This window comes from Mchenga conophoros, linkage group LG2 (assembly GCF_057382185.1).
Source record: "Mchenga conophoros isolate Kocher_MC1m ecotype Shallow Benthic linkage group LG2, M_conophoros_male_GT1.1, whole genome shotgun sequence".
Classification (NCBI taxonomy): Eukaryota; Metazoa; Chordata; class Actinopteri; order Cichliformes; family Cichlidae; genus Mchenga; species Mchenga conophoros.
The window spans coordinates 35,132,545-35,159,532 of record NC_140527.1 but is presented as its reverse complement, the minus strand read 5'-3'; the positions used below and the strand labels follow the sequence as shown (position 1 = coordinate 35,159,532).

Sequence of the window (26,988 nt, the reverse complement as noted above, 5' to 3'; positions counted from 1 at the left end):
AAGAGGCGACTAAGCGGAAAGTTGCTAGCTCCGCTTCCATTTCGACACCAGAGGGGGGGAAACCTTTAACGCACCCGAAGTGAAGAGGTGGAAAGCGGCAAACTTTTATGTCTACCAGCCAGTACGGGCGATGATGGGGGATGGGCTTGGATACAACAGCAGAAGAGCAGAAGCCGCATGAACTCCCTAATGGCTGGATGAAGAAACTACCGGCAGCCACAGCGAGATTATAGCCAGAGTTTTCTCCAGCGAAGGTGAGACGAAGGTCGAAGGTGTCGGCAAACACCGACGGGGGTGAAAAGCGAACAAAGAGAGTGAGTTACATTGTAGAACATGTTTGTGTTGGTTGCCAGTACGGCCCGTAGTTTGCTGCTCTTCGCCTGTACTTTGACTCCTGAAGGACAAAGTAAAGTGTGAGCTCTTCATTCATAAGCCACGAGGAAGCCTTGGTGCGATATTATACCTGCTCTCATTAATATCAGTCTTAAGATGAATTCCTTACAGTGGCAAACATGTGATCGCCTCACTCATACTGTGGTTAACATAAGTATGTCTACGCTAAACTGCTGCCATTACCTGGACTCCATTGACGACTTTTCACCGCTTTTTACTCCATGTAAAACCTACTTGGAGGTAGGTGAAGTCGCTTTAGGTTGTAATTAATACCCCAAAGAGAGATTTCATCCAGCATTTGCTTTACTGTTCTTATGTAACCTAAACCTATAGGTGGGGGCACAGAGGTGTGGTCAAACAGGTGTGTGTGTCAGTTTTGCGACTTCACCTGGCATTACGACTTTCTGACCAGAGGTCCCTTTTCCAAGCTGACAAAAGCAGAATTCACGTGTTGCCCTTATTTCCAACATTAGCAGACGATTCAAAAAAATGGCACCACTCCTTCTTTTTAATGCTGAATTAAAGCTTTGATTGTGGCTGTATTTCTTAGTGCTTCAGTCATTCTCTGTAAGTGTACTTGAACAGGCTGCACTTCATACTGCAGCAACAATGGGGAGGATATTGCGAGCTTTATGTCTATATGTCTTTTCAGGTTGGACTATGACAGGAATGTGACGGGGCATAAGTCGTAGCATGCTCGCTCCATATTTCGTTGTCTTTCAATAAAACATCAGCCTGAACTGTCCAGTAACTCTCCAAGGCCACTGAAACCCAGTCGGAGTGGGATCTGTGAGTTAGATTGGGGTTAAAGTCTATGAAAAGCTCAGACTGAGATCAAAAACCGATAAAAGTGCGGTGTTGGGTTTCTTCCCTGTGAGTTTATGTTGTCTCGCATGTCGGGTCATTCAGGCAGCTTCTTGAATAATGATGTGGTTAGAAGAGAAGAAGCTTTGTTTTTCATACCAAATCTTGCTTTCAGTTCTGTGCCCCCTTTGTGACTCCGTGATAGACAATTATCTGTTTGTATACAGTTTTAAACTACTCCAAACGAACAAGTCGAGTGCTGGCAAATGATTGACTTCCTGTATCCCCTCTGGTGACCTGAGATCTGTTTTCAGTAATTCTGCTGGCATCCTAAAGGGGTGTGTGTATGTGTATGTGTGTGAGACATGATGTTCATTTGAGTTTGGAGCAGGAGGAACCCCCAGTGAGCAGTACAAGGACAGTCAATCTGGGGGGGAAGTGGAGAGAGTGAGAGCTAGTCTGTGCCAGGCAAAATGCCTGGAGTATACTCTGTGGTGCTGGGGCCTGAGCATCCATGGGCCTGTGATCGAAGGCCAACACTGAAACTACAAGAAGCCACAATGGGGCACACAAGCTGTGGTGGGAGGGCCCCCAACTCTCAGTGGCTTTCTGGAGCACTGCCAGGCCTTTAACTCACATTAAGCGATGGAAGTGAAGGGTGTATATCCACACACTGCTGCCCTGCCCCAACATCAATGAGTGTAATTACTCCAGAATCTTTGCATTTAAGGAGTGGGAGGAGGGCCGTGAAGGAAATGTTACCCTCCGAGCACCCTCATTAAACTCACAAGTGTGCATTATGGGCTTTTGTAGAAATATTTTAGGCAGGGTCTACATGTACCTTCCACGCTGTAATATCGGGGAAGGGGGCGTGCACGTTCACTGGCCCGACTATTCCTGTCAACATAACGCACACTCACATTACAAGTACATGCTTGCTGTGTTGCATAACTGGATCAAAAGCGAAGCGACCGTCCCCCAAAATAAAAAAGCTGTTCGACTAATGAGGACACGCAGTGGGAGTGAGAGGTGCAGAATAGTCCCAGTTTCTATTAGCTGTGTCTCTCTTTTTTTATCTATTTTTCCCCTGTGGGTCACTCCTAAAAATACAGGCTACCTCATGAGTATTAATCGCTTTAAGAAACCAGGATTTAACATTTATAATTTTGGGCTAAAGATGGGCTTGTGAGCAGAGATGTCACTGAATGATTTATGTTGGATTGATCCCCTGCAAGAGCTGGGCTGGTCTTGAATGTCCCAATCAATAACCTGACTTGTTCTTAACCGGACAGATATAGCTGTTCTTAAATGAAGAGTCTTATCAGATAATTGTGGATTGTTTCTGTTTTTCTGAAAGTATTTCCTGTTAGATTGTTTCTTTGGTAATGTTTGATGTAGCCAGTGGAAATGAAAGAGCTCTTGTTTTTTCTTTTATGCTTTGTCGGTCATTTGTTAAATAGCATGTGTCCGAGAAACAGCAGGAGAAGCTATTTTGAGTGATGACATTTTTTTTTTTTTTTTTTTAAGCTTGTGACTCAGTTGCTTTTACAGTTTACAGGTGTTTATTTAATGCCTTAGTCAAATACCGGATTGATTTCTACTGCTCAAATTACCTTGACATGATGACATCAAGGTAATATTTTAACCCCCTCCCCCCTAAAACATGTGGGTAGACTGTCTCTTGGGCTGATTATTAACATGGCTAGCACACAGTTATAAATTGCTTTGATTTGCATCTCTACTTGTGAGTGATCACATGCTTAAATGCTGTTGTTATGGGAGATTTGAGCTTGTTCTCATTTGTATTAGATTTTCATCTGATATCCAGACTGTCAAGCCGCGCTGATGAAAGATTTGTTTGCGTTACTGTAGCTCCACGTGCTTGGTATTTCAGGCAGGACTAACGATCAATACAGGGCTGAGGTTTCACTACAGTGGTGGTGTTCTCCTGTGGTGATGTTGTGGAAGGTTTGTGACCCTCATTCAGCACCATCACAGCCTGCTCTTTTTGTTTGTTTGCTTTAAAGGGGGAGCTATAATGCTTTTCCTTATTTTACATATTAAAGGTATGCTGATATTAATGGTCAGTGCTCTTAACAAACAGGAGTAGAGGCCAACACATCGAAACTCTTGATTCCATGTTTTTTTTTTTCTATGACTTTGCTTTTATGTCAGTGAAAGCAGATATTCCTGTTATGATGGTCTCATACCTACAGCTCTGGCTGTGAGCACAGAGGCCCCGCCCACTGTCTGTTTAGACCTTCTGTTAGCGAGGGGCAGCCAATCTAAAGGCTCGTGAATCATTCTGCTAGAGGTTAAAATAGGAGCTTATAGGTTCTCTTTCAAATGTGTACCAGGTTAAACTTCCCTTATTGTTTTATATGACCTGACTCCAAAATTGCCGGAAATTAGTTTTTTTGCACAAGTTGATTATAGTTGTGTTTTTCTTTCCCCTGTCAGTTACAGTTACTGGGTTGTGCTGTACACCGATTTACTGCAGAATTCATGTATTCTGGTGTCACCATTATCAAGAAGGTGTGGCAGCAAATTGTAGTTATCTTATAGTTCCCACCCCATCTTCCCCCAGAGGCTTAAAACTGATTGTAGTTCTGCTCCTCTTCAGTGCTCACTGAACTTAAATGAATCATTTTGCTGTTAGGAATTTGATCAAGCTAATCGTTTAGCTTTGTCTAATGTGCACTTGCCCTGAGTTGCTGGTACAGTTCTCAGGTTGGTGGCATTGTAAAGCAGGTCTCTCTGTATTTAGCTACTCTTTGTCTTCTCCCTCGGCCCCTCCTTCCCCAAGCTGCAGCTTCTTGTGCTGCTTTTCTCTCCTCTCTCCTGTGCCTGAAAGCCAAGTGGACTAGTCTGAATGGCTGTTTCCGTGTGCGCTGTCCCTGTTCTAGGAGTGCTACACTGTTGCTGTTGGTTACAGGCAGTCAGGCGGTGTCTGGTTACCTCACCTTGCAGCGTCACTCTGTTGTATCGTTAACCCTTTGAGCAGAGATCAGGGTGGAGCGCTGTCACCGGGCCTGGGCCGGATCCATGTTTGCTTTGAAAATCCTTTTGGTTTCGGCAGGGGGTTATAGATCAGCAACCTGAAGCTTGTTTTTGCACCTGCTCAGAATTTTTCCCGCGAGCTTGGACTAACTAAATCATCTTTGTAGGCGTAGGTGTTTGTTTTTCAAGGCTGCTTCCAGGCTTGTTTGACAGAATATGGACTTTGATCTCTTGTTGTTCAAATTACAGGAAGTGTTGCCAGCTATTGATGATTAAGCTGTGAGGTACCCCTGCGGGCATGCCAGTCAACTCGATATGTGGAATAAATTTGGATGAGATTCTTTTCCGCTGGTTCTTTCATAGGTTAATTAATATTAGGGCATAGATGTGTCATCGTTACAGCAATATTCCATCTCATCACATGGCAGTAATAATTTGATTCAGTTGCGTACAGCTACATTCATGAGGATATGCAAGCTGTGCGACATGAAACATTGGAGTAGAGGAAACATTTAAATGACAAAATTGCTTGTTCACAGTGCTGTCTTTATACTGCTCCAGCACATCCTTTGTGTGATCACATGAGCACCTTAGCCTACTTGTTTTTCTGGATGCATCTGCTGTTCTGTTTATCTGGCAGTGTGCTGCATGGTGCGGTGGCCTTGCTCGTTCCAGCAGCCCGGCCCCAGAGCTCGCTGTGCACAGCAGGCTAATGAGAGCTTTCTTAATGAGCAGGTCCAGGTGGATTCATACATCATCCCTGTGCTCCTGAGCAGCAACTGGATTTACACACCTATGACAAATGGTCATGCATTTGAAATTGTTGGAGGCCTTCGCTTTTTTTAACCACACTAAAGAGCCTGTGTTGAACCTAATTAATCCCTGTAATTAATCACCTGACATGAAAGATGACTGGATGTGTGAGGCAGATCTGTGATAAACCATCAGTTCCTGGGGTCATTAATCAGCCTAAGGATTCGCTCAACCTTTCCTCTCTTTACTGTAGCTCACTGCAGCACTGGCTGAGGCACAGCTCTCCAATTATACCGTAGTGAAACAAGAAGGCAGAGGCCAATGCTCCCGTTTGGTCTTTTTACTCAAGATCGAATGCACCAAGTTAACTTTGAGCGCATTAACCGTAAAACTTCAAAGGGAAAGTTTATTCTCCAGAACCCGCCGCTGACACAGTTTTTGTTTGTTTCTCGCTACGCAGAGTATAGTCGCTTTGAGTCCAAGATCCACGACCTGAGGGAGCAGATGATGAACAGCAGCATGAGCTCAGGATCAGGCTCCCTGCGCACTAGTGAGAAGCGCTCCCTATATGTCAGGTAAAGTCGGCACACCCACCCACACACACACATACTCATGCTTGTACTCACAACATGCAATTCTAAGATCTCACTATTGCATAACAAACCTCAGCTCGTCTGCAGGGGAAGATGAAGCCCAAACACACGTGTTGTTAAAATCGGCCACACTGTTAGACAGTAGCAGCACGACATAAATGTCATAGATCACATGTTACAATATTATTTTTTTATGCTAAGCATTTCGCGTGACATCATTTAATTCAGGCTACTGGGTTCACACTATTCATCACCAGCTAAAGAAAGATGAACAGACGTTCCCTGTTGTTGTTTTGATGCCTGCTATGACAATGACTTTGTTTAATGTCGACTGACAGGGGAGCTTGTTGAGATGACCTGTGTTATGACACTTTGGGCAAGTTGTCAAACTGGATTGAGGCTCATTTAGGAATTGAAACAGGTGGCAACCTTCTGTTCATATAAATGCATTGAGTCGCAGGGCTCAAGGTGAAAGGATCGTGTGATGCAACGCCGCAGTCAAAAATGCTTCCCCATATTTCTGCTGAAGCATTAATTCATTTCACTTTACCCTTTCGGTTCTGACGGCCAAGCCGCCTCTTCAGTTGTTTTTAACTATCAGATTAAAGCTACTCCTGAAAGTAGCTCGGATCTTATCGGGATGTCTCAGAAGGTATATAAGTGTTATTACGTTGGAGGCCTGTTATGGTCAGAGGAGTATCGTGAGAAATGCCTCTCATATACACTGATTCCTGTGAGGCATGTAGAGCCTAGCCTGCTCCTGTGCAGGTGACTAAGCCCGCAGTTATGCAGGAAAAGCTATCTAGTTTTGCCGGCTAATGTGGGAGCTGCCATGTCCACCCAGCCCAGTCTCAGGAATCTTTTAGTCTGAAAGTATCACATGTGCTCTCACTGTCTGTGTTAAGGTACCATAAAGTAGCTAAAGGAAAGAATTTGATTATCACTCCTCAGCCTGTGTTGAAGGTGCTTTCGATTCCCTGGTAAGCACACAAAGAGATAAGCTATATTGCACCATGACAGTTTCACCAGTAGTCTTTATGTATTGACGTTCCCAGTTTCAGTTGGCAGGAGCAGACTGGCTCAAGTCTTTAGAACAGAGGAGAAAAATGCATGTTGAGCTCAGTCTGTCTGTCCACTAGAGTATGGCGTAGCCTGTAGATATAGGCTTATGGGTCAAGGGAAGTTTAAACCTGTAAAGCAGGTAGTTTTAGATTCAGTTGTAGCTGTGGCTTGACCTGTCAGACAAGCTAGTGACGCACCTGGACTGTAAACGTGGTCTATTGAAGTGGAAAGTATGCGGCAACGGCAAATGAAAATGAATGGCATGCCTTAGTAAATGTCTGAAGTTGCTTTCTGTTGCATTTTTTTTTAAAAATTGATTGTTGAATGTATAAATGAGTTGGATTCAAGTGTGACTGTATATGGCTTTGTCACTAAATATGAGTGGCATCTCTGACTGCAGGACTGTGTAAACGTTTTAGGCAGGTGAGAAAAAACAAAGAATGCTTTCAAAAATGGAAGTGTTAATCATTTATTTTCATCAATCAACAAAATGCAGTGAATGAACAAAAGAGAAATCGAAATCAAATCAATATTTGCTGTGACCGCCCTTTGCTTTCAAAACAGCGTCAATTCTTCTAGGTACACTTGCACACGGTTTTTGAAGGAACTCGACTGGTGGTTGTTCCAAACATTTTGGAGAACTAAGCACAGATCTTCTGTAGGTGTAGGCTTCCTCACGTCCTTCTGTTTCTTCATGTAATCCCAGAAACACTCGATGATGTTGTGATCATCTTAATGACTTTGACTGTATGTTTGGGGTCGTTGTCCTGCTGCAGAATACATTTGGAGCCAATAAACAATCATTTATATTTCTGAAACCATTCTTTGTTTACAGCATTTTTTCCTCACCTGCCTAAAACTTTTGCACAGTACTGTGTATCAGCTAAAGCGTTTCTAAATACCAAATATTTAAAATGTTGTCAAATCGCAGCCCACATGCAAGCAATGTGAAGTAATAGACAAAGTAACAAAGAGCAATTATGTAATGCTGCAGAGTCAGAACTGTCATTTTGTGCCAACTTCGAATGCTCAGTACAGTAATTTGATCAGAGATACAAGATGAAAGAGCGTAACCAAAGGCTTTGCTTTTGCAGAGCTTTGTTTGACTACGATCGAACGAGGGACAGCTGTCTGCCCAGCCAAGGCCTGAGCTTCTCTTATGGGGATATCCTTCATGTCATAAACGCTTCTGATGATGAGTGGTGGCAGGCGAGGCTTGTCACACCTCACGGAGAGAGTGAGCAGATTGGGGTCATTCCAAGCAAGAAAAGGTATCACTCCTCTTCATTTGCAGCGGTGTACGAATGCCAGACGAGGCTAATGTGATTACTCCTATTCATGCCCGGCCTGAACTTGATATATTTCTCTTTCTTTCCCTAGAGTGGAGAAGAAGGAGCGGGCCAGGTTAAAAACAGTCAAGTTCCACGCCAGGACAGGCATGATTGAGTCTAACAGGGTAAGTGTAGAGGGCCAGCTGCTCCCTGCCCTGGTGCCAGAGCGGCTGTCTTCAGAGCTGCTGCTGGGCTCCCAGGGAGATGGCCTACTTCCCCCCTGAGTGTGGGAAAGGGACCAGCACCTGCTCACTGAAGCAAGCACAAAAAGCTCTCGAATTACTATATAGATTACCCAGAGGCTCCGCGAAGAGGAAGAGATTTCCGCAACCTCCACAGCTCGTGCACTCAGTGATATTAAGAAATGTGCACTTGCAAAATGTCTGCACGTCTGTCAGACGACAATCTCTCAGATGTAATTTGCAGAAGCATAAATCAGCTTTAATTTTGGTCTGTATTATTTTCTGTGGTACAAGGATTAAATTTATTGAAGATGTTTAATTTGGTAAACGCATGCTTGTTTCCTTCACATTGATGTGCCATTCATATCCACCCATTACCTGCCTTTCATTTTCATTATTTAATGTGAATTGTTTGTTTACATTTCATTTGTTTTTGTTTGATTTTGCATGGGTGTTGAAGTACCTTCATTGAAACCCATTCTGTTTTTGTTTTCACCCTCTCATTGAACCCCCCTCCCTCCCTCCCTTCCTCCCCTCTCTCACCCACACATCAAATAGCAGCCAGTCAAAGTAAAGCGCAAAAAAAGCTTCAACCTCTCACGCAAGTTCCCGTTTTACAAGAGCAAGGAGAATATTGTGCAGGAGTTGGTGGAGTCTGAACGTGAGTACCAGCTGTGTGATTGGGGTGTGCGGTGGTAGTGGTGGGGGAGGGGTGTTGTTTTCATCCTCTTTCCCCTTCATGCTTCAATTCTGTTTCTCAACTTTCATCTTTCCGCTCACCTCCAGGGATGGTTTGTGCGATGGCATCACTCTCATCCCTTTCTCACTGTCCCAGGGAGATGCCACAAGCCAGCACCACTGAGCTGGAGATGTGGGGTTCTCTCTGGTGTGTCTGTCTGTGGGCTCCGGAGGAGTGTTCTAACTGTGTGTGCTGCCAGCTGGGTGTGTTCTCGGCTGTATTAACACACACGCCTTCTAATGCTGTGATGCTACTCCTTGTATATAAGGCCTGATCAATTTCCCAGTCAGTCACTGACCCACAACAGGAAGAATCTCATTAACCAGGCCGAAGCTTTTACACTTAACAGGTCAAAATCCCATTTTAATGGGATTGGGCTTGTGTAATTGAAAGGCCGTGGCTTACTATGAACAAAGTGGAGCTCAGGCGAAATGAGTACCACAGCGCCGTGTGTCAGTGGGCCTGGCGAGCACTACACAGCACTCCTCTCTCTCTTTCTCTCTCCCTGCCCCAACTCTCACTAACCTCTTCTTCTTCCTGTCTGCTTTCTTCTCTTGGTTTCTGCTCTCACCTGTCGGGACACCTAGGACTTCCCAGGGTTAAGCGATGACTTTTATGGATCAAAGAGTTTGAGTAAGTGTGTGGTTGTACTGTGTCAAGCAGCTGTCCCCTGAGCTCAGAGAAAAATGCTTTGTCTCCGCAGGCCCAGCTGGGAATGCAAAAAAAGAAAAAAATTTAGAGTGACACACACAAACCTGTGTGCTCACAGAAAAAAACACACTCACACATCTACACAGATTCACAGTGTGGATATATATTTTAAATAAAAAGCATTCCCAAGAGAGGCTGGGTGAACATTACACTTATTTTGAATGTCTCACATCATTTTTCTACATGTTTTGTCATACAAGGTCACGCAGAGCTACAATACATCACCAGAGCAGGGTGTTGCTTTATTCCCCAAAGTCAACCAGCTCCTGCCTCCCTTCTCTCTACAGTGTAGCGCCGTATGTTTTCAGTCTTTTCTATGCTATGAAATCAGCTGCCACCGGCACAGATCTAGCAATAGGAAACACTGGCCTGGGGATTGTGGGTCATTTGGGATGTTAACACAGGAAGCACTTAATTTCCTATTGCTTGCACCTAAAACCACTTCCCAAATACTGCCAGAGCATGGCTGCTGCACCAAACCAAACTTCTGCTTTCGTTATTCCCCTTTTTCTTATGTGGCCTAGTTGCTGAGAAACAGAGTGCTTTTCTTTTTCCCCTTTTTGTCCTTTGAGGCAGGTGAAACTAAATTTCACCCATAGGAAGAGAATTGACTTGAATGCCACTGTGGTTATGGTTTTGTAAAATGATCTGAAACTCTCTTGCTTTTGCAGAATGCCTGACATCCAACACAAGTGACAGCGAAAGTAGTTCGAGTGAGTCACCTTTAATTTCTCATGGTCTCTCTGGTTTCTTTTACTCTGCCCACATAGATGAATAACACGGTAGATGTCCTTAAATGTACGTGTGAAATTATATCTGCAACCTAATATTTCATTTTGGAGTTTTATCAGCTGTGGCAGCTTTATGTAATTCCTTCAGACAGGATGTAAAATTTTATTTTTTTTAAAATTTTTGTTGTTACAGAGGGTCAGGAGGACACAATTCTTTCCTATGAGCCAGTCATTCGACAGGAAAGTAAGTGAAATCGCTTCTCCACAATCTGTCATGCTGTAGATTTTTACATTTATCCTCACTTGTCTTCTCTGTTTTTGATTCAGTCCACTACACAAGACCTGTGATAATTTTGGGCCCAATGAAGGACAGAATAAATGATGACCTCATCTCTGAGTTCCCCCACAAGTTTGGCTCGTGTGTACCACGTGAGTTGACAACACTCGACACCTCTACACAGTACGCTAAACAAAATAGCAGCAACAAAAATAAACTTGTTCCATTCACTTCTGCAGATACAACTCGTCCTAGGCGAGAGAACGAGATTGACGGCCAGGACTACCACTTTGTGGGCTCGAGAGAGCAAATGGAGAAGGATATCCAGGATAATAAGTTTATTGAAGCGGGCCAGTTCAACGAGAACCTCTATGGGACAAGCATCTTGTCTGTCAGAACTGTGGCTGAGAGGGTAGGCATCGAGCATTTCTCTGTGAGCTTGGGTTACCAGATTGGGTGGCCTGTTAAATCAGAAAGTGTTAAATTTTCACCACTATGAGTATTTTAAAGTATTCTCTACTTGCCTACAGGGGAAACACTGCATTCTGGATGTTTCTGGGAATGCCATAAAACGACTGCAGCAAGCACAACTTTATCCGATTGCCATCTTTATCAAACCAAAATCCATTGAAGCCCTAATGTAAGTCGAAGCTTTTGTACATACTGTCATCAAGATCACAGCTGGTCTGTGTCCGTCGTACTAACCGTAACTACTGTCACTTTCAGGGAGATGAATAAGAGGCAGACATATGAGCAGGCCAATAAAGTCTTTGACAAGGCAGTTAAACTGGAGCAAGACTTTGGGGAGTATTTCACAGGTCAGTCTCATTGCCAACAAAAAATATTTGTACTTACAATTTGGGATATAGGTTTTGATTTTTTTTTCTCAGTGATCTGGTTATTTATTGTCATTGAAGTCTAAAGTCAGTGAATTCTGTGGTTGTATGTAAGTCTATAGGAAATTGACCCTCCAGCTCCCTTGAGCCATGACCTCAGTGAATAATCTCAATCCATGATTTTAAGTTTTATTTATGACCTGATGGTGTGTGTTTGTTTATGATTTGGCTTTTTGGCTTCACAAAACAACTGAATTGATTGATCAACAGAAGAATTTCTTGATTAGGTTACTTTTTGGGGGGTGGGGGGACTCTAGTTCTGATGCAACCAAATAACACACCTCTCTCCCTTTGTGTTTGCCTTCAGCTATTGTACAGGGTGACTCACTAGAGGAGATCTACAACAAAATCAAGCTAATCATTGAGGAGCAGTCTGGGCCCTACATCTGGATCCCCTCCTCAGAGAAACTCTGAGCTTCCTGCCGTCCTCTCTGCATCGGCACAGAGCTCCCCTCCTGCCTCCCAGAGACCCCACCCAAGCCCAAATAGCCCCTCTCCTCACCTCCTTTTTGCAGATATGTTTCATATCAAGTTTTAGTGTCATCATTATGTTACTCTCTAAATGAAAAAGAAGTCTTATCACCATTACTGTGACTGTGCACACCCCTGCATGAGTTTCTCAACAAATCCATTCAAGACTGGAAATGCCATTCCAAAGGAATTTGACAACCGCAAACAAAAGGGAAAAGGAATACATCCTTTCGTGAACTGGGACTGACTGAAGATCAGAAGGTTTTGCAGAAATCTGGAGAGGAGTTGGGATTCAAAAAGAAGTTTCAGGGGATCAGAGACAAATCATACCAAGTTGGAACACTTTGTAAATGTTCATCAAATCACATTATAAAAGACACGCAAGACAAGAAGTTGAAGACCAATAAAGGGTTTTTTCTTTTTTTTCTAAAAAAGACTGGATAAATCGAGCCCTGCTGATGGTACTGTTCAAGGAGTCATCTCTCTTGTTTATAATGACTGAGGAAATTAGTAGAGGAGCCTACAAACTGATCTATTTATCACAAACCAGCTTGCTGTTTGGTCATCTGCCAGTTGTCTGTGCTGCAGCTGATAAAGACATCTTGGGAGGCAGATCAAGAAGAAGTGCGTTGTGAATCTCTACATTTATATTATGAAATCACAAAATAAATGATGAAATCCTACTGAGATTTTACTACATATTAAAAACTACACATTTTACACTTCACTAGAATTGTCAATTTGGAGGGCTGTTAGTTCCTTTTTTGGTTTGTTTTTGTTTTTTTTGTTTTTTCTTGTGGGATTTTTTTTGCTTGTGGTTTTTAGCTGCTCTGTGTAAAGGACGGGGGTAGAGAAGTGTAACTGGGCTCTCTGCAAAACACCAAACTGCCTTACATCAAATACAAATTCTGTTTTGTGACTACCTGTTGTCTGTGAGGGAGGCTGAACACAATTGATGAGGAAAATCTTTCCTATTTGTGACCTCCAACTGTCAGGAGGCCTGACTTGAGTGCAATAGATTAAGAAAAGAAGGAAAAAAAATTGCCTCTGTTGGCACTTTCCCTCCCCTGTATTTCAACCCTCTTCCTTTATAATTAAAGAAGAATTTGGCCAATGGATTGCAATTTGGATAACCAGAGCCTCCCAACTCATGTTGAGCAGCAGATCACCCTATTACACTCTCTGCCTTCCCAGAGGATTCTCTTCTGATTGGTCACACGGTACTGTCGTATCTGCCGCCATGATGGTGGCCTTAAAACGGGTAGAACAAGACAATAATTGTATTGGATGTCCTAAATATTAGAGTAACTATAACCTGTTTTCGATTGCCCCCCATCCCCCTCCCCCGTCCACCAACCAAAAACACTAAAGTTGGGTTTGAGAAAACCTACGCTTTGTGCATCTATAAATCGATGAATTCTTAATCTATTGTTGGCAGGTGCTGAAGCACTGTGTTGAGCTCTTGGCACGTCTGGGGGTGAGCTTGGCCAGCTCAGGAATCTTAACATACAGATACCATTTCCCCGTGACTGAACAGCCACGTTTGGGCGATTGCACAGTTGTCAAATGTGAACAAACTACTCAAAGGCACTGTTGCTTAGCTAAAGCTGTTTCCAAGTGGACAGTGTAATCGGGCTGTACTGTCTTTTTTCTGCAAGGCTGGGAGCTTGTTCAAGGCCATCAGTTTGGTAACCTTTGAGTTTGCTTTGTGGCGTCACCAGGATTGAAATGACCTGCACCATCCTTCCATGCATATCTTGGCACTATACGTTAATGTGTGCATGTGAGAGAGCACGTCTGAAGGAGGAGTGCTGTGGCCCTTGACCCTGTGAACGCTTTTGCTTTCTTCCTCAGCTTTTTTTTTTTTTTTTTTTTTTTTTTTTTTTTTTTGGGAAGAGTGCAAAGGGATATACTTCTTTTTTCTCCTCAGAGAGCCAGACCCAAACAAGAAGTGTTAACCTAGACCCCTGGGTCCCTTGCTCTCTCCCACCCACAGAGCACCTGTACCTGCAGGCATTTTCTGAACAGGTGTGCCCACCTGCCAGGCACCACTGCTAAACCAGCTGTCATTACCTGTGTCAAAACCAGAGTTCAGGGAATTACCGAAGGGAACAGAGCCATTTATAAACTGCTTGCAGACTGTTTCAAAGGGTGTGGTAGCTGTACGATGTAAATAAGCCCCCAGCAGATCCCCCTCACCTGTGCTTCATGCATGTGTGAATCAAACTGGGACAAACATGTTTTATAGACCACAAATGTCAGGTAAGTAAAGTTTGAGCTACTCTTGAGATATAATTTCCATACAAATGTGCTGTATTGTTGGTATTTCTCTTCAAATGCCTATTGGAACACTAACTAGTCAGTTGGGAATTCAGTTCCCTCAAGTAGGGCCTGTCTACATGTGATTTCTTGTGGAACGTGTCTGGGTGTATAGATTTTAAAAAAAACAATATATTGTAAAATAAAGTGATGCAGGCAGAAACCTACACAATATCACAGGAAGCAGGAGCATTGATCAGTACATTATTAGAGGTTTAGAATTGGTCCACTCTGGCGTTTAGTTGAAATACAGCTGACTGTTAACAATGTGTGTGGTATTCATACCTCAGTCAGCCATGTCAAAGCCCAAAGAACTTGATTTCATTTTACACTTTTCCATTGAGGTTGTGATAAGATGGAACCTGAATGCCTCTGTGTGTGTATAATTGACGAGGGTCTTTGTTCTGATGAGAGAAATGACGACATATATACTTTTATTTTTTTGGGTGGGGGGACAGGGTTCTTGTTTGTACTTTTGGGTGATGATATGTTTATGTTATAGCACATCTGTGCAGTAAGTGCTTGCAAACATGAACCCTTTGATTGTACAGTAGTTTCCTTCCTGTCACTGCAGGTAGTACAGCCTATCAGGACACTCGGCCTCATGGTCTTCCCTGTCCTAGTCATGAGGGAACACAGTCCTGCAACTTTTGTTTGGGTTTTATTTTGGGACTTGACAAGAGTTTATTTGTTTGAAAATAAAATATGTGACTCAGATATGATTTTAATGTGCCTTTTATTCTACTTTGGGATACAGATTGGCTTTAAAAACAACTACTGCAGTGGTAGATTTATTTAATTTATTTTTTTTTAGTTTCTGTTGGAAAAGTATAAATGGATAGGAGCTTAGAACAAATGTTCAGGTAAGAATCAGACCAGAAATGAATGTACTAGTCTACCAGAATACACCACAGTTAAAATAATTTAAAAGAACATACCAAACTGGAATTTCTGGTAAATGTTTCTCATAACATTGAGAACGTTAGGGTGTTGAAAACTGAACTGAATAAACGTAGGTAGGTTTCCCCGAAGAACAGGCGTGCACCAGGCTCCCGACAGCTGACCTATACCTGTTTGTCTATTCTTTCATGTTGACATTTTTCTGTGCTTTGTCCAATCTGTCCAGGATTTTGCTGTAGAGACCAGACATCTGTGGGTACATAAATAACAGCTGTATAACTAAGCTTTTTATACCTCTATACAATGGAGCAGTTACTTTCATTGCTGTGTCCCAGTTTAACCTTATGAGACTGTGTTTTATTGCCATACTTTTCTCTTGACAAAGCTGCAATACTTAAAGGATCACCTCTGGTGAAGTTCCTTGAGCTAACTTCAAAACTATAATTGGTGTATTTTGATGAGCAACCCTGGAGTTGTACAATGACATGTAGATTTAATTCTGCCAAAAATCTGTATTTAACAAAGCAGCAGGATGATTTAAGCTACTATCAACCCAGTGTTTCATCCCCTTCCTTCTCTCCACCAGTCCTCTACCTGTGTCTCATAGCTCTCCTGTAGAGATCCCAGGTGGCGGACAAAGCTCATGGCCAGGCCACACCACTTCTCAGCTTCGGGGTATTGAGCCAAGCTGTACAGCAAAATCCCAGTGTTCCAAGCCTGAGTCAGCAACCACAAGGTCTCCATCTCTGGGAAGTCGTCCGGCTACGGAGAAGAGCAGGAAGATGTTCAAAAGGCCACCTGGGTTACTGTCTTGTACAAATCATTTTCAGTGGGTTGAGGCAGCAAATGCCAAGTAAACTTTCATCAAATCCTGTCCATTTGTATATTAACATTTACTTATGCTTGTAAGTCATAAAAACAGAGCATGAAACAAACTCAGTGGAGACGGTTCATTCATATTTCACAACACTTTAATCTTGTCCATTTACTTTGATCCAAAGAATTCCACATCTTTCAAGTAATAACTCAATATGAAAGGGGAAATGTGCGCTGCCTCTAAAGCTGCATAATGTCTCAATAATTTCATGTCTCTTTCAGAGCTGTAGCTCACCGGCAGTGTGACAACTTGTACAGCGCATTAACATTCAAATTGGCAGGAAGGGGTGGTGAATGGAAGCATCTGCTAATTGGAGTGCGGCTGATAGCCCATTGATAAAAAGAGGCTTCTAGAACAGCAGGCAAGCATGGAGTGGAAAAGAGGGGGTGAATTATATAGCAGGAGCATTCCTGTTGGAGGGAACAGGAGGTGGGAGCCGAGGGATGTCGGTGTGTGATTGGTGCTGACTCACTGCGGCTGCAATGATAGACAGGGCCTCCTCGTAGTAGTTCCACACCTCCTCGAGCACATGGGCCTCCACCTCTGACACGCCACTTGGGAGGGACAGCTTGATAAGGCTGTGAACACACTTGCTAAGATGAGGACACAGAAAAATAGTCAATAACCTATTCATTAAAAATCTAAAAAGAAAAAAAATGCTCATTAATGAAATGCTAAAGGTAGTGATGGTTGTGCCTGCAGTGCGCCAGGTCAGCCTGTGGTTGTTTCTTGTGCAGAAAGAGAGCAACCCTCAAGGCCTTCTTGCACAGCAGAGGGAAATAGGCTGGAGGCTCCATTGCCAAGGCTACATAAAGGAAAGACAATTAGAGCATAGAGTGAATACTGAAAACACTGATGTGTTTCTTTAGGTATTTCAGCACAGACATGATTAATAATAGAGGGTCTTTTTAACCTGCCATGGTCTCTAACATTTTGGGTTCAACACTTTCAAGCTCCAACACAGACTCCAGTATTGCCTCAACTATGGGATCATTCAGTTTAGCACGAGCTTCAAACTCATACAGCAGTAGTAGAGAATCTGTCGGGTCCATTGGAAAGCTTCCTGTAAATTGAGAATACATTTTTATAGCTCAATTTCATGAAGTAGACTTAAAAAATTATGTCAGCTTTTTAATAACATATAACTGTGTTTAACTCTCCTTTTCTGTGTTTTAAATAGTTTACACTTTGCAAATAAAAATTGCTTTTAGTTTGAATAGTGTAGCTGCTAAATGCACCTGATGCTTTCAGGGTTTTCCACACCTCTGAACAGATCTGAATGTGCTCCAGAGTCTGAGTGAACTCCTGGAACCAGACAAACATGCAAAGCATTCTGGATTAATCATCGCCACCTAGTGTTTAGTTCCTTTTCAAAGGCAGGGGGATTCAAATTAAACACCTACGCTAGCACCAATGATGTTGTTAGTCACCTCTCCTCTCCACTGGTCTTGGTAAATTTCCATCCATGTGGAGTGAGAGTGTGCTAAATGTAGGAGATGGGCAGTGGGTGGCACACCTGGGTAGGGTGAGAAGACTTCCTGCCGAGCTCCAAAGAAGCAGCAGCAGCCATTAGCAGACATGTCCTCTGGCCCATGAGGAGAGTGCGATCAGGTGGGCACAGCTGGGAGAACTATAGGTTCATGTAGAAACACACATGTAGCCTTAATATTTATTTATTCTTTTATTTAAAAAAGCTCTGTCATTGAGATCAAGTTCTCTTTTTCAAGAGTTTGAGACTGACAGGTAGGCACAAAGTACAGATAGACAAATATAACTTTTAAAAATCTTCCAGTAACATCATAATCTGTGGGCTTATATTTTTGTAGTTCATTTCGTTTGTAGGCAGCAAAGACTCAGTTTTTACAGTTTGAATAAGAACACAGCACAGCCACTGTCAGAATAGACATTTAGACACAGTGAATAGACATTTAAGCACGTATGACAAAGGAACTAACACATGATACGCTACATGGACAAAAGTATTAGGCTACACCTCTTATTCACTGAATTCAATAAAGCTATGGGGTTGTTTTTTGAGGTTTGCCTGGACCTCCTAGCAGTAGTGAAGGGAAATCTTAATGCTTCTGCTTACAAAGACATTTTTGACAATTCTGCACTTCCAAATCTATGGGAAGAGGTTGGAAAAGACCCTTTTCTCTTCCAGCATAACTATTCCCAAAAGAACAAAGCCAGGTCCATTAACGTGTGGCTGGATAATTTTTGGTGTGGTAGGTCTTCGCTGCCATCATCAAACACCTTTAGGACTGAAGTAAAATGGAGACTGTGATGTCCAGCATCAGTCATAGTTAAATGGGCAGAAACTCCAACAGACACACTCCAACATTTGCAAAAAACATTCCCAGAAGCGTGGAAGTTGCTATAGGTGCAAAGAGGGGATCAGTGGTCATAAAGCTCATGTAAGTGTAATGTGTAGGTGGGTCCATAGTTTTGTACATATAATGTAGGAAAGTATTCCTAAAATACTGTATTTAAATTCTGACTACGTTTAACCAAAAGTCAAAGTAAGTATAGCGCTTTTCTAGTCCCTAAGGACCCCAAAGCACTTTATACAACCAGTCATCCACACATTGGTGATAGCAAGCTACATTGTAGCCACAGCCACCCTGGGGCGCACTGACAGAGGCGAGGCTGCCAGACACTGGCGCCACCGGGCCCTCTGACCACCACCAGTAGGCAACGGGTGAAGTGTCTTGCCCAAAGACACAACGACCGAGACAAAGGAACAGGCAACCTTCCGATTACAAGGCGAACTCCCAATTCTTGAGTCACGATCGCCCACTAGTAAGTTGAATTTCTTATAAATAAGATCAAAATAATTGTATATGGGGTACTTTTAGGCATCAGGGCATGTATGTAAATCAGACATGAGAAAATCGCTGGCAGAAATCAAACTTTATAGATCCAAATGTAATGGTATGTATTCCATTAAAGCTAAGGTTAAGGAACACATATTATTGTGAGTGTAAACTGATACGTTTCTATTTATAAAGCAATGTTTATTCCTGTTCAGGTGCTTTTGATCTACACCCACATAGAGCAGACATTGATTAATTCACCTGACAAAGCTAAAAAGGACACTTGCCTGGTAAGAGAGCACAAAGAAATCTCTCATTTTGTCAGGGCTGCTCTCGCACTGCAAAGCCAAGTTCCAAGCTGTAACAAGGACACACATGAGCACACAGACAAAATGAAGGTGCTGCAAGATTTTAAGTCATAGCACACCACGTTAGATTGAAGTGAAAAGAAGAGAAAGAATCTTAGCACCAATCTTTCTGAACCAGTTAGCTTCCTCTGTGCGTTGATCGACAGTCATGTGAGAGGGGTGTGAAATTGTCTGCAGAGCTGAAGTGACGGCAAAGAAAACATCCGAGGGTTATGACGCACAACACATGACACTGTAGTTGAGACACTTCCACTCACAATGCAATTAAACCCTCATGGATTTGCACTTACCCTTTTTTAGATGCGGCAGCAAGACATCCAGACTTACATCACTGCATGGAATGAATGTAGGAAATGTAGATCTGTTGTTGTTTTTTTCAGTTAAATCAGCATCAATTTGAAATATGAAAACATTTGGTATTTTCCCTCTTTCTCGCCTCACCTTATTTCATCACTCAATTTTTCTATTGTGGAGAGAACAAGCCGAACCAAACACCTAAAAAGATGAATGAAGAAATTGGCGTTGACCTCCTTTCTTTCACCTACTAACTGTATTATACAGAGACATACTTTCAGTGAAAATGTGAGGGAATATAGGTCAGTGGATCATAGAGGTGTGTGGAAAACTATGAGACTAAATACAATCTCTGAGCCACCTCTACTAAATGTGTGACGCAGTACCATCATGACCCAATTCGAGATTTAAACATGAGTCATTATTTTCAGATCTCAAAAACCAAACATGATATCCATTAGCAAAGTTAGATATTAGCATCAAATGTATACGTATCTAAGACTGCATCCAAATCAAGACAATAAGAATGCAAGCACATAATAAAAAAAAACGCAATTATTCACAAGTGGAAGCTTTATTTTTATTTTTTTAAGTTACCGTGAATATTAACTCGGGGTTTCAAATTATTAAAGTACCAAATTAAAATGTTCTTTGTGCTCATGATGAGTGTATGTAACTGTATGTTTATTTAATAACAGCCTTATGTGTAAGGCTCTGTACTCAATCTGTTTTTGGCTACATACTGTCACATCATATCATTCATGTTAGATACTATTTTAATAAAAGTGAGGTTAAAATGTTGCTTCTTTTTTTTAGGTTATCCTTAAGTTTTCACATACCTCAGAGCAACCAGAACCTGTGCTTGATCTTTGGAGTGTTCACACAAAATCTCCAGTGCTTTCATGGCGGTTTCCTGTTGTCCATTCTGTCACAGAGTTAGAAACTTTCTCATCACCATTAATGCCACCCACCACCAATACTTATCGATGCGCATCAGAATCACATAGTACACTAAAGAAAATTCAAGCTGATTTAATAACTGAAACTATTGATTATAATAGCTGGGGAAAGTTACAGTCACACCTCTTTTTGTATAATAGTATAAAGTATGTAACTATTGAGGAAGGACTGCAGTATAAGTCTACACGAACAAGAGTTGAAAAATATTTAAGCTTTATCTTTGATCCCAGCTGGCTTTGACATTTTCCTGGAAAGGTTTAACATGCTCGATCATCTTCTCAGTGATGCTATTCTTCTCAGCCCCTTCTGCACAGGAACCAGTATGAGTTCAGTGACAAGGACATAATCCCTCATCAACTTCCCACTCACAAAAACTGCCAGTTTCTGTCCAAGCTGCAAATAGCACTGATGAGGCGCTATATCATCATAAGACTGGGAAATGTAATAATAACTCAATCAGACCTAAACTGAAGGACTGGTGTACAGAAACGAGCAATGAGTCCTGTGATAAATTCTACCTCCAGAGCAATCTGAGCAGCCAGACTCAGGAGATTGGAAGCAGCATCCTCCGACACCAGCAGTCTGTCCTCACAGGCTACAGGATTCTTGGACAGACGTCCCATTGCATGCAATGCACCTGAGGCTAGCAAAAAATAAATAAATCAGCCACATCATCAAAAATAATATGGTGAAAATATTGCTGTTATTATGGCAACACTAGTATGATTTATAAAGCACCCCAGTCCCAGTAAGTAATCTTTTTTAGGTACCTTTCTCTGCCTCATTCTCCTGCACAGCCACCTTGTATACGCTAAACTGAGTAAAAATGTTGTCTGGATCACATCTCTGTGCTTCCTTAATTGCTTCTTTGGCCTTACAAAAATTAAGATTTTTAATACAGATGAAAACATATTTGCATGCAGTAACTGTAAAAAAAAATATGCCAGGGACACCTTCAGTTGTCACTAGTGACATATAAATACTGGTGTTCTTAAAATTACCAACTACAGCAGCCTCAAGTTCTCTTACCTTTTCCAGTTGCTTAAGTTTTAGGAAGCAGGAAGCTCTGTTTCTTTGCAGTTTGGCTAAGTTGGGCTCCATTTGACCTCCCTTGAAGAGACTTAAGGAGTAGTTATACCACTGAAGAGCCTCAGAATAGCTTCCAGCCTGGAAACACAAAGTTAAACTTTTGTCCATGTGAAAAGTAAAGCTCTACACTGAACCTATGCTAAATAAACTACTTACTTATGGTGGAAATTCAGAAAACAAGAACTAACACTATAGGAAAACTTCTAACATACACATGCTGTTTTATAAGGAAACATCAAACAATACCTAACAAGGGTTAGGTGGACCTTTTTGTGGCCACCTGCCTGTTGTGAAGCAACACTGCAGATTGTGAACATGCTTATAAGTATGCATGTCTGTATGGACTCTAAAATGCATTGTGAATAGATGTGTACCTCAAAGTACTTGGATGCTTTATCCCACAGCAAGACATGGAGACTTGTAAGAGCCTGTGTGGTCAGCTGTTTGCCTGTACAGTGGCCTATGTGGGTGTAAAAAAATGATCATACTAATACAGTAGCACATTTAAAGTATTATTCATTCTTTTTAATACTATACGCAGTGATAAATATATAGTATTTGTCATGCAATTTAGTTTTTTTCTGTCTTAATTTAGATTTATTATAGTACTGATAGCAAAAATAAAGTACCAGTGATAACATCCTCAATCTTCTGTTTGCCCAGCAGCTCTTTGCCTCTCTGCAGCAGCAGCTCAATGTGCAAGACAAGAGCAGTTCCCAGGTCAGGGGATGTCTCAAAGTGCTGACACACACTTTTCAAATACTCAAAAGCCAGCGCTTCTCTAGAAAAATAACAGACATATTCAGATCGATAAAATATGCCTGAGACTTAAAAAAAAGATGCTTCTTTCTGTATTATATATTTCTACAAAAAACTAATGGGAATTATTACCATACAAACAAAGATTTTTACCTCTTTTCAGAGATTAATAGTTTCACTGTGCTTAGGCACAGCTCAAGAGAAACTTCTGATTCCAGCATCTCATTAAGTCCTGAAAATGAATTTTTAAAAATGCTTTTTAATGTGCATTTGTAACTCTGCTGAAGTCATCTACAGAGACATATTAACTCTTTCCAAGGCTCTCGGTATAAGTATCTATTGCTACTGTAGTCAGAACAGCTCTAAGAGAACACCTAACCCACAGTTTTATCACTTTGGAGACTAACAACCCACTGCAGCACCAATCAAATTCTGTCTAAATAACTCAATATGTTCTGGTTGTGGTATCAACTAACCTGCTCTGAAGTCACTGTCTGATGACTCACATCTCAGGAGTATTTTGATCTTTAAGTACAGTCCATATGTGCTCACGCATTCCTGTCAAATTACACAATTAGCTGAAAAGCTGAAGATTCCTCTGCTTATATAAATAACAATCTAAAAATGATTCCTAATGTTTTACCTTGTTTGCTAAGCTAACAGCGTTGACCGCCTTCTCTGCAAACTTCTCACAGTCCCACTCCAAATAAACAGTGGCGAGGAGCCGCAAAGCCTTGGCCTATTGTAGGGAAATTAACATCACTTTTATTACAATTGTAATTCTAAATGACAGTCATGTTTGTATGAAAGTTTATATTGTACTGTCTTACCAAAACTTCAGATCCAGGGCCATATTTCATATTCATTTTCCCGATATCATAGCTTTGACTGAAACGGAAACATTTCTCTTCGATTGCAACCTTTATCAACATTTTTCTTGGGAAAATGAACATTAGAATATTACCTCAACCAAAAAGCAGTGTCTTCATACTTCCTCACATTGTAAGCATCTATTCCAAAGTTGTAGCACATTAGGGAGAGGTACGCAGTCTGTATTGAGAAAGTATAATCACAGTTAACATCCCCCACACATCCCATAACAATATGTAGTGTAAAAGTGAAAAATCAATATATAGTGTTGTTATAATAGCAACAGATGGCCTTTTTTCTTACATCCTTTGGTAGTCGCAGCAACATGTCTTTACAACGCTGAATGTAGGCCACAGCCTCTTTGTTATTGCCTTGAGTTATGGCCTGTAAAGGAGAACAGATCTGAACTTATAATTAAATGTCAGCAAACAATATAATACTCCCTATTAGCTGTCAGAAATTTACCCCTCTCATTGTTTCTCAGTTCACATTTTAGCTGTCTCACACTTCACACTGCAAGTCTGTCAGAATGGCACTTCCTAAGCTGCCAAATATCACAAGAACAAATATTCACATCGAAGGTGTCGAACATCACATGCGCCACAGCTCACCGATTCTGCTTGGTATGAGAGAATTCGAAGTAGATCCTTCTCCACATCCTCCTTGGATGAACTGATGTCAGCTGTGCCATTGCCTCTGGACATCAGTTGGCTGTAGAGGATTTCAAGGCTCTGGAGATATTCGATTCTGAGTCATTTCTAAAAACATGGTATTTGTGTTTGCTTCAAAACCTACACAGAATTAAGAGACTATCAGTATGAGTGTTATTTTCTTCTTCACCTTGACAGCAAGGCTTAAGTATTTATCTGCCATCTGGGGATTTTTGCAGTCCAGCCAGGTTCTCCCTGTTTTGCTGGCCATCTGTAAAGATTAGACACTGACAAACATGCCTTGTCCTCCTGAAACATTGGGCACTCACAGAGGCTGCCTTCAGTACTGCTTACCAGAATCTGCTTGCGAATGGTGCCCTCTGTTGGGTTCTCAGGCTCACAGCAGTACAACAGACTGCATGCAACATGACGCACTGTAAGCATAGTGAGAGTATTTGAATGTGAGGAGAGAAGATCCCAAAATACTACCACTGTAATAAAGCATAGAAAAATGCACAGTGGAACACAATCAGTCTTGGACTGGCCTCCTCAGAGTCCAGACCTCAATATTATTAAAGTCAAAATGGGATCAAAGTGGGATCATCTTGACAGAGAACTGAAAAAAGGCAGCCAACTTCCAAAGAAGAGCTTTGAATCTCCTTCAACAAGCCTGGAGAACTATTCCTGAAGACTACTTAAAGAAATTACAAAAACCTTTAAAATTTAGGATGGGTTGAACAATAAAGGTGCTCATACCAAATATTAACTTTGAAACTTGTTAGTACAGACTGAGTTTTTGTCTTATATATTTCCATGCACATTTGTATGTTTAAATGCATTTCTGTATATATTTCCTATTTTCCTAGCAAAATACGAAAAATAAGGGGTGGAACAATACAAATACAAATTTACCTTGGGCTTTTTGAATTGTACTTATTGTGACACCCACATTCTTAGTAACTCCCCAGTTCCACAGCTTGATGGCACACTCCTCCAGCTGTAAACACGACAACAAAAAAAATTATGCCAGCTTCTTGTATATGAGTATTAACAATATTACATTAAATTAAAGTCTTTAAACTTCATGCAACTATTGCAACAGTCATATAACTTGTAGTAGGTTAGATTAATTCAGCAACAAGAATATTAGCGGTGTAAAAAAAATTATTCAATAAGTATTTGTTAATTCTTCATTTTATTTTATTTTTTGGGGGGTTTTATAGTTATACTATAACTTTACATCACTACTGACTTGTGGCGTATAGTTAAACAAGTTGGCATGTTTTTGTCTACCTGCGGATCTGGTATTTTGGGCATAGCCTCAAGTCCAGGGACTTCAGAGAAGAGCTTCTCTATCACTTCATCATAATCTGTTAGCTGCTTTTGCAGCAGGAGCTCAGTAAGACCTGTGTATTAAAAAAAAGTCAACAAAAACAGACGTTGACAGGACACAAACAGGGTAACAGTGGACATGTTGTCTTCTGAAGTGAAAAGTGACATCTGATTTTTCATGCAATAAGAATATCCGAATTTTCTACACTATAAAGAAAACCAGATACTGTTTGTGCAAGACAATAAAGTGTGGGACATGGAGAGCACCCCACTTTCTTATTCTTTTGTTTAAGTTAAAAATCTGTCTTAAAATCCAGTTTGACTACATTAATGTCCTTTCTCATTTCAAAAATAATTCAGATATTCTCTTGTGTCTTAATGTTAGGCTATTAGCACTGAAATATTAAGACAATTATTAATGATTGTTCATCTTTTAAGGTAGAATATAATCTAAAATGAAGTATGAGTCATACATCCCAAATTAGGTTAATTAGTTGCCATTTTAAAAAAGTATTCATTTACATATTAGCAAGTTAGGGGGCTAGCTTGTTATAATAATGTAAAATATAACGATAATTCACTGTGGCTGGTGACCAAGATAACACGAGCAGTTTAGTGGATAACATGAACCCCAGTTTTATGCCTCTAATCATCTGTATTATCAGGCTGCACAAAATGTATAAAAAGTCTATAACAAAGCAGTTTCTTTAAAAATTCTAAGACCCTGTTTGAAATACACATAAGGTCTTCAAGTACCCTTTTTACCCATTGAATAAAGAGAATGTACTCTCCATTAAAAACTGCTTTAAAAGTTTCAAATTGTTACCCAGGTGTAGATTTGTACTTACAAATGTAGATGGCAGCCTGCTGGCTAACGTTTTCTTGCTATAGTCCCAACAGCAGTAAGTTTTAATAATACAACTTTTGGGATTTTCAGACTTTGCCTGTTTAGTTCCCTTTATCTTTTAGAAAAATAACTATTACTTCCATGGCCTGAGTAACATTTAGCTAATATACCAGAGGCACAAAACTGTTATTAGCTATTGGGCGTCCAGATAATAGATGCAACTTAACAATTTGTGAATTAGCTAGGTTGGAAGCTAAATTAACAACTAAGCTCCAGCTCCAGTTGGTACCCAATATGGTTTCGAAAAAACACTTTAATAAATAAATAGGTGGGTCAAGAGAAAGAGTCAGTTACTCACTTTTCACAGTTGAGGTAAGTTCCTCCATGTCTAACTTTTTGTGGAATAAAAATATCTGTCAGGCTAGGTGCTAGCAGCTAGCTCCTCACTGAAATGTTGGCATTTGATTGACAGCGATCACAAAAGCCCGCGAAAAAGAGAGCGAGGTTAGCAAAACAACTGAAAATAGCTATTACTCCAATAGAGGGAATTATTCTGCCTACCTTAAGCTGTTCCTAATACTAGCTTGATAATAATTGCAGGTGTGACAAATATCAAATACTATTAAACAAAGGGATAAAGACAGCTTCTGTTGGTTACTGTTTTATCCCCATCTTCTATAGAAAGTTATTTGCTAGAGGGGCAAGGTCCTACAAGACCTACAGTTCATCTCAAAACTTTGCAATGGGGAGATTGGGACTAACTTCTTTTAGAGATTATTGTTTTGCAGCACAGATGAGTGCTATTGTACTTATGTAGCCCATCATAAAATACACATGGAAAAACACTAAAAAGAAAATACCTCCTATTCCCATACAGCCAATTGTATCAGATAACAAGGTTATATAAATATTAGGTGAAATTGACTCTTAAGGTATATAAAACTGTTATAAAAGAACATAAACT

At 41.1% G+C, this 26,988-nt stretch overlaps 2 protein-coding genes across 20 annotated transcripts in view; one reads left to right on the top strand and one right to left on the bottom strand.

Moving 5' to 3' along the window:
- The window catches only part of dlg3 (discs, large homolog 3 (Drosophila)), an 80,426-nt gene extending 65,447 nt beyond the window's left edge, over positions 1-14,979 (top strand). For 5 of the 15 annotated variants that reach the window (XM_085243220.1, XM_085243256.1, XM_085243227.1 and 2 more), the window contains 10 exons: positions 5,411-5,525; positions 7,700-7,876; positions 7,986-8,061; positions 8,677-8,779; positions 10,240-10,281; positions 10,493-10,543; positions 10,627-10,988; positions 11,107-11,216; positions 11,303-11,394; positions 11,780-14,979. In XM_085243220.1, the coding sequence (XP_085099346.1) occupies positions 5,411-5,525; positions 7,700-7,876; positions 7,986-8,061; positions 8,677-8,779; positions 10,240-10,281; positions 10,493-10,543; positions 10,627-10,988; positions 11,107-11,216; positions 11,303-11,394; positions 11,780-11,886 (1,235 nt within the window). In that variant the 3' untranslated portion in view covers positions 11,887-14,979. Of the gene's footprint in view, positions 1-5,410; positions 5,526-7,699; positions 7,877-7,985; positions 8,062-8,676; positions 8,780-9,444; positions 9,491-10,239; positions 10,282-10,492; positions 10,544-10,626; positions 10,989-11,106; positions 11,217-11,302; positions 11,395-11,779 lie in introns of all 15 variants that reach the window. The other 10 variants (XM_085243254.1, XM_085243242.1, XM_085243236.1 and 7 more) reach the window with 5 other exon arrangements.
- Positions 14,980-26,573, bottom strand: tex11 (testis expressed 11). 5 transcript variants are annotated; one of them, XM_085243180.1, is made up of 29 exons: positions 26,383-26,573; positions 25,139-25,251; positions 24,758-24,842; positions 24,200-24,279; positions 24,036-24,116; positions 23,807-23,926; positions 23,499-23,579; positions 23,290-23,375; positions 23,156-23,213; positions 22,969-23,064; positions 22,802-22,883; positions 22,479-22,557; positions 22,196-22,347; positions 21,941-22,026; positions 21,507-21,644; positions 21,248-21,293; positions 20,996-21,120; positions 20,357-20,442; positions 19,665-19,718; positions 19,514-19,584; positions 19,325-19,402; positions 19,143-19,213; positions 17,556-17,669; positions 17,278-17,344; positions 16,953-17,102; positions 16,736-16,844; positions 16,512-16,632; positions 15,757-15,924; positions 14,980-15,412 (listed from the first exon to the last, which is right to left on the bottom strand). In XM_085243180.1, the coding sequence occupies exons 1-29, from the start codon at positions 26,408-26,410 to the stop codon at positions 15,341-15,343; spliced, it is 2,697 nt and encodes an 898-aa protein (XP_085099306.1). In that variant the 5' UTR covers positions 26,411-26,573; the 3' UTR covers positions 14,980-15,340. The 5 variants fall into 5 exon arrangements, with proteins under 5 accessions (XP_085099306.1, XP_085099293.1, XP_085099299.1 ...); XM_085243167.1 differs by having other exon boundaries at positions 21,248-21,350; positions 26,383-26,572; XM_085243173.1 differs by having other exon boundaries at positions 19,514-19,554; positions 21,248-21,350; positions 26,383-26,571.
- Between the last annotated feature and the right edge of the window lie 415 nt (positions 26,574-26,988).

Bases quoted from the DNA above. Each gene is read 5' to 3' on its own strand.
- tex11 (XM_085243167.1), bottom strand. From the start codon at position 26,410: ATGGAGGAACTTACCTCAACTGTGAAAA. The intron at 21,121-21,247 runs GTACCTAAAAAA...ATTTTTTGCTAG, and splicing joins GGAGAATGAGGCAGAGAAAG to CCTCAGGTGCATTGCATGCA. The intron at 16,633-16,735 runs GCACAACCATCA...TCCTCATCTTAG, and splicing joins GCTGACCTGGCGCACTGCAG to CAAGTGTGTTCACAGCCTTA.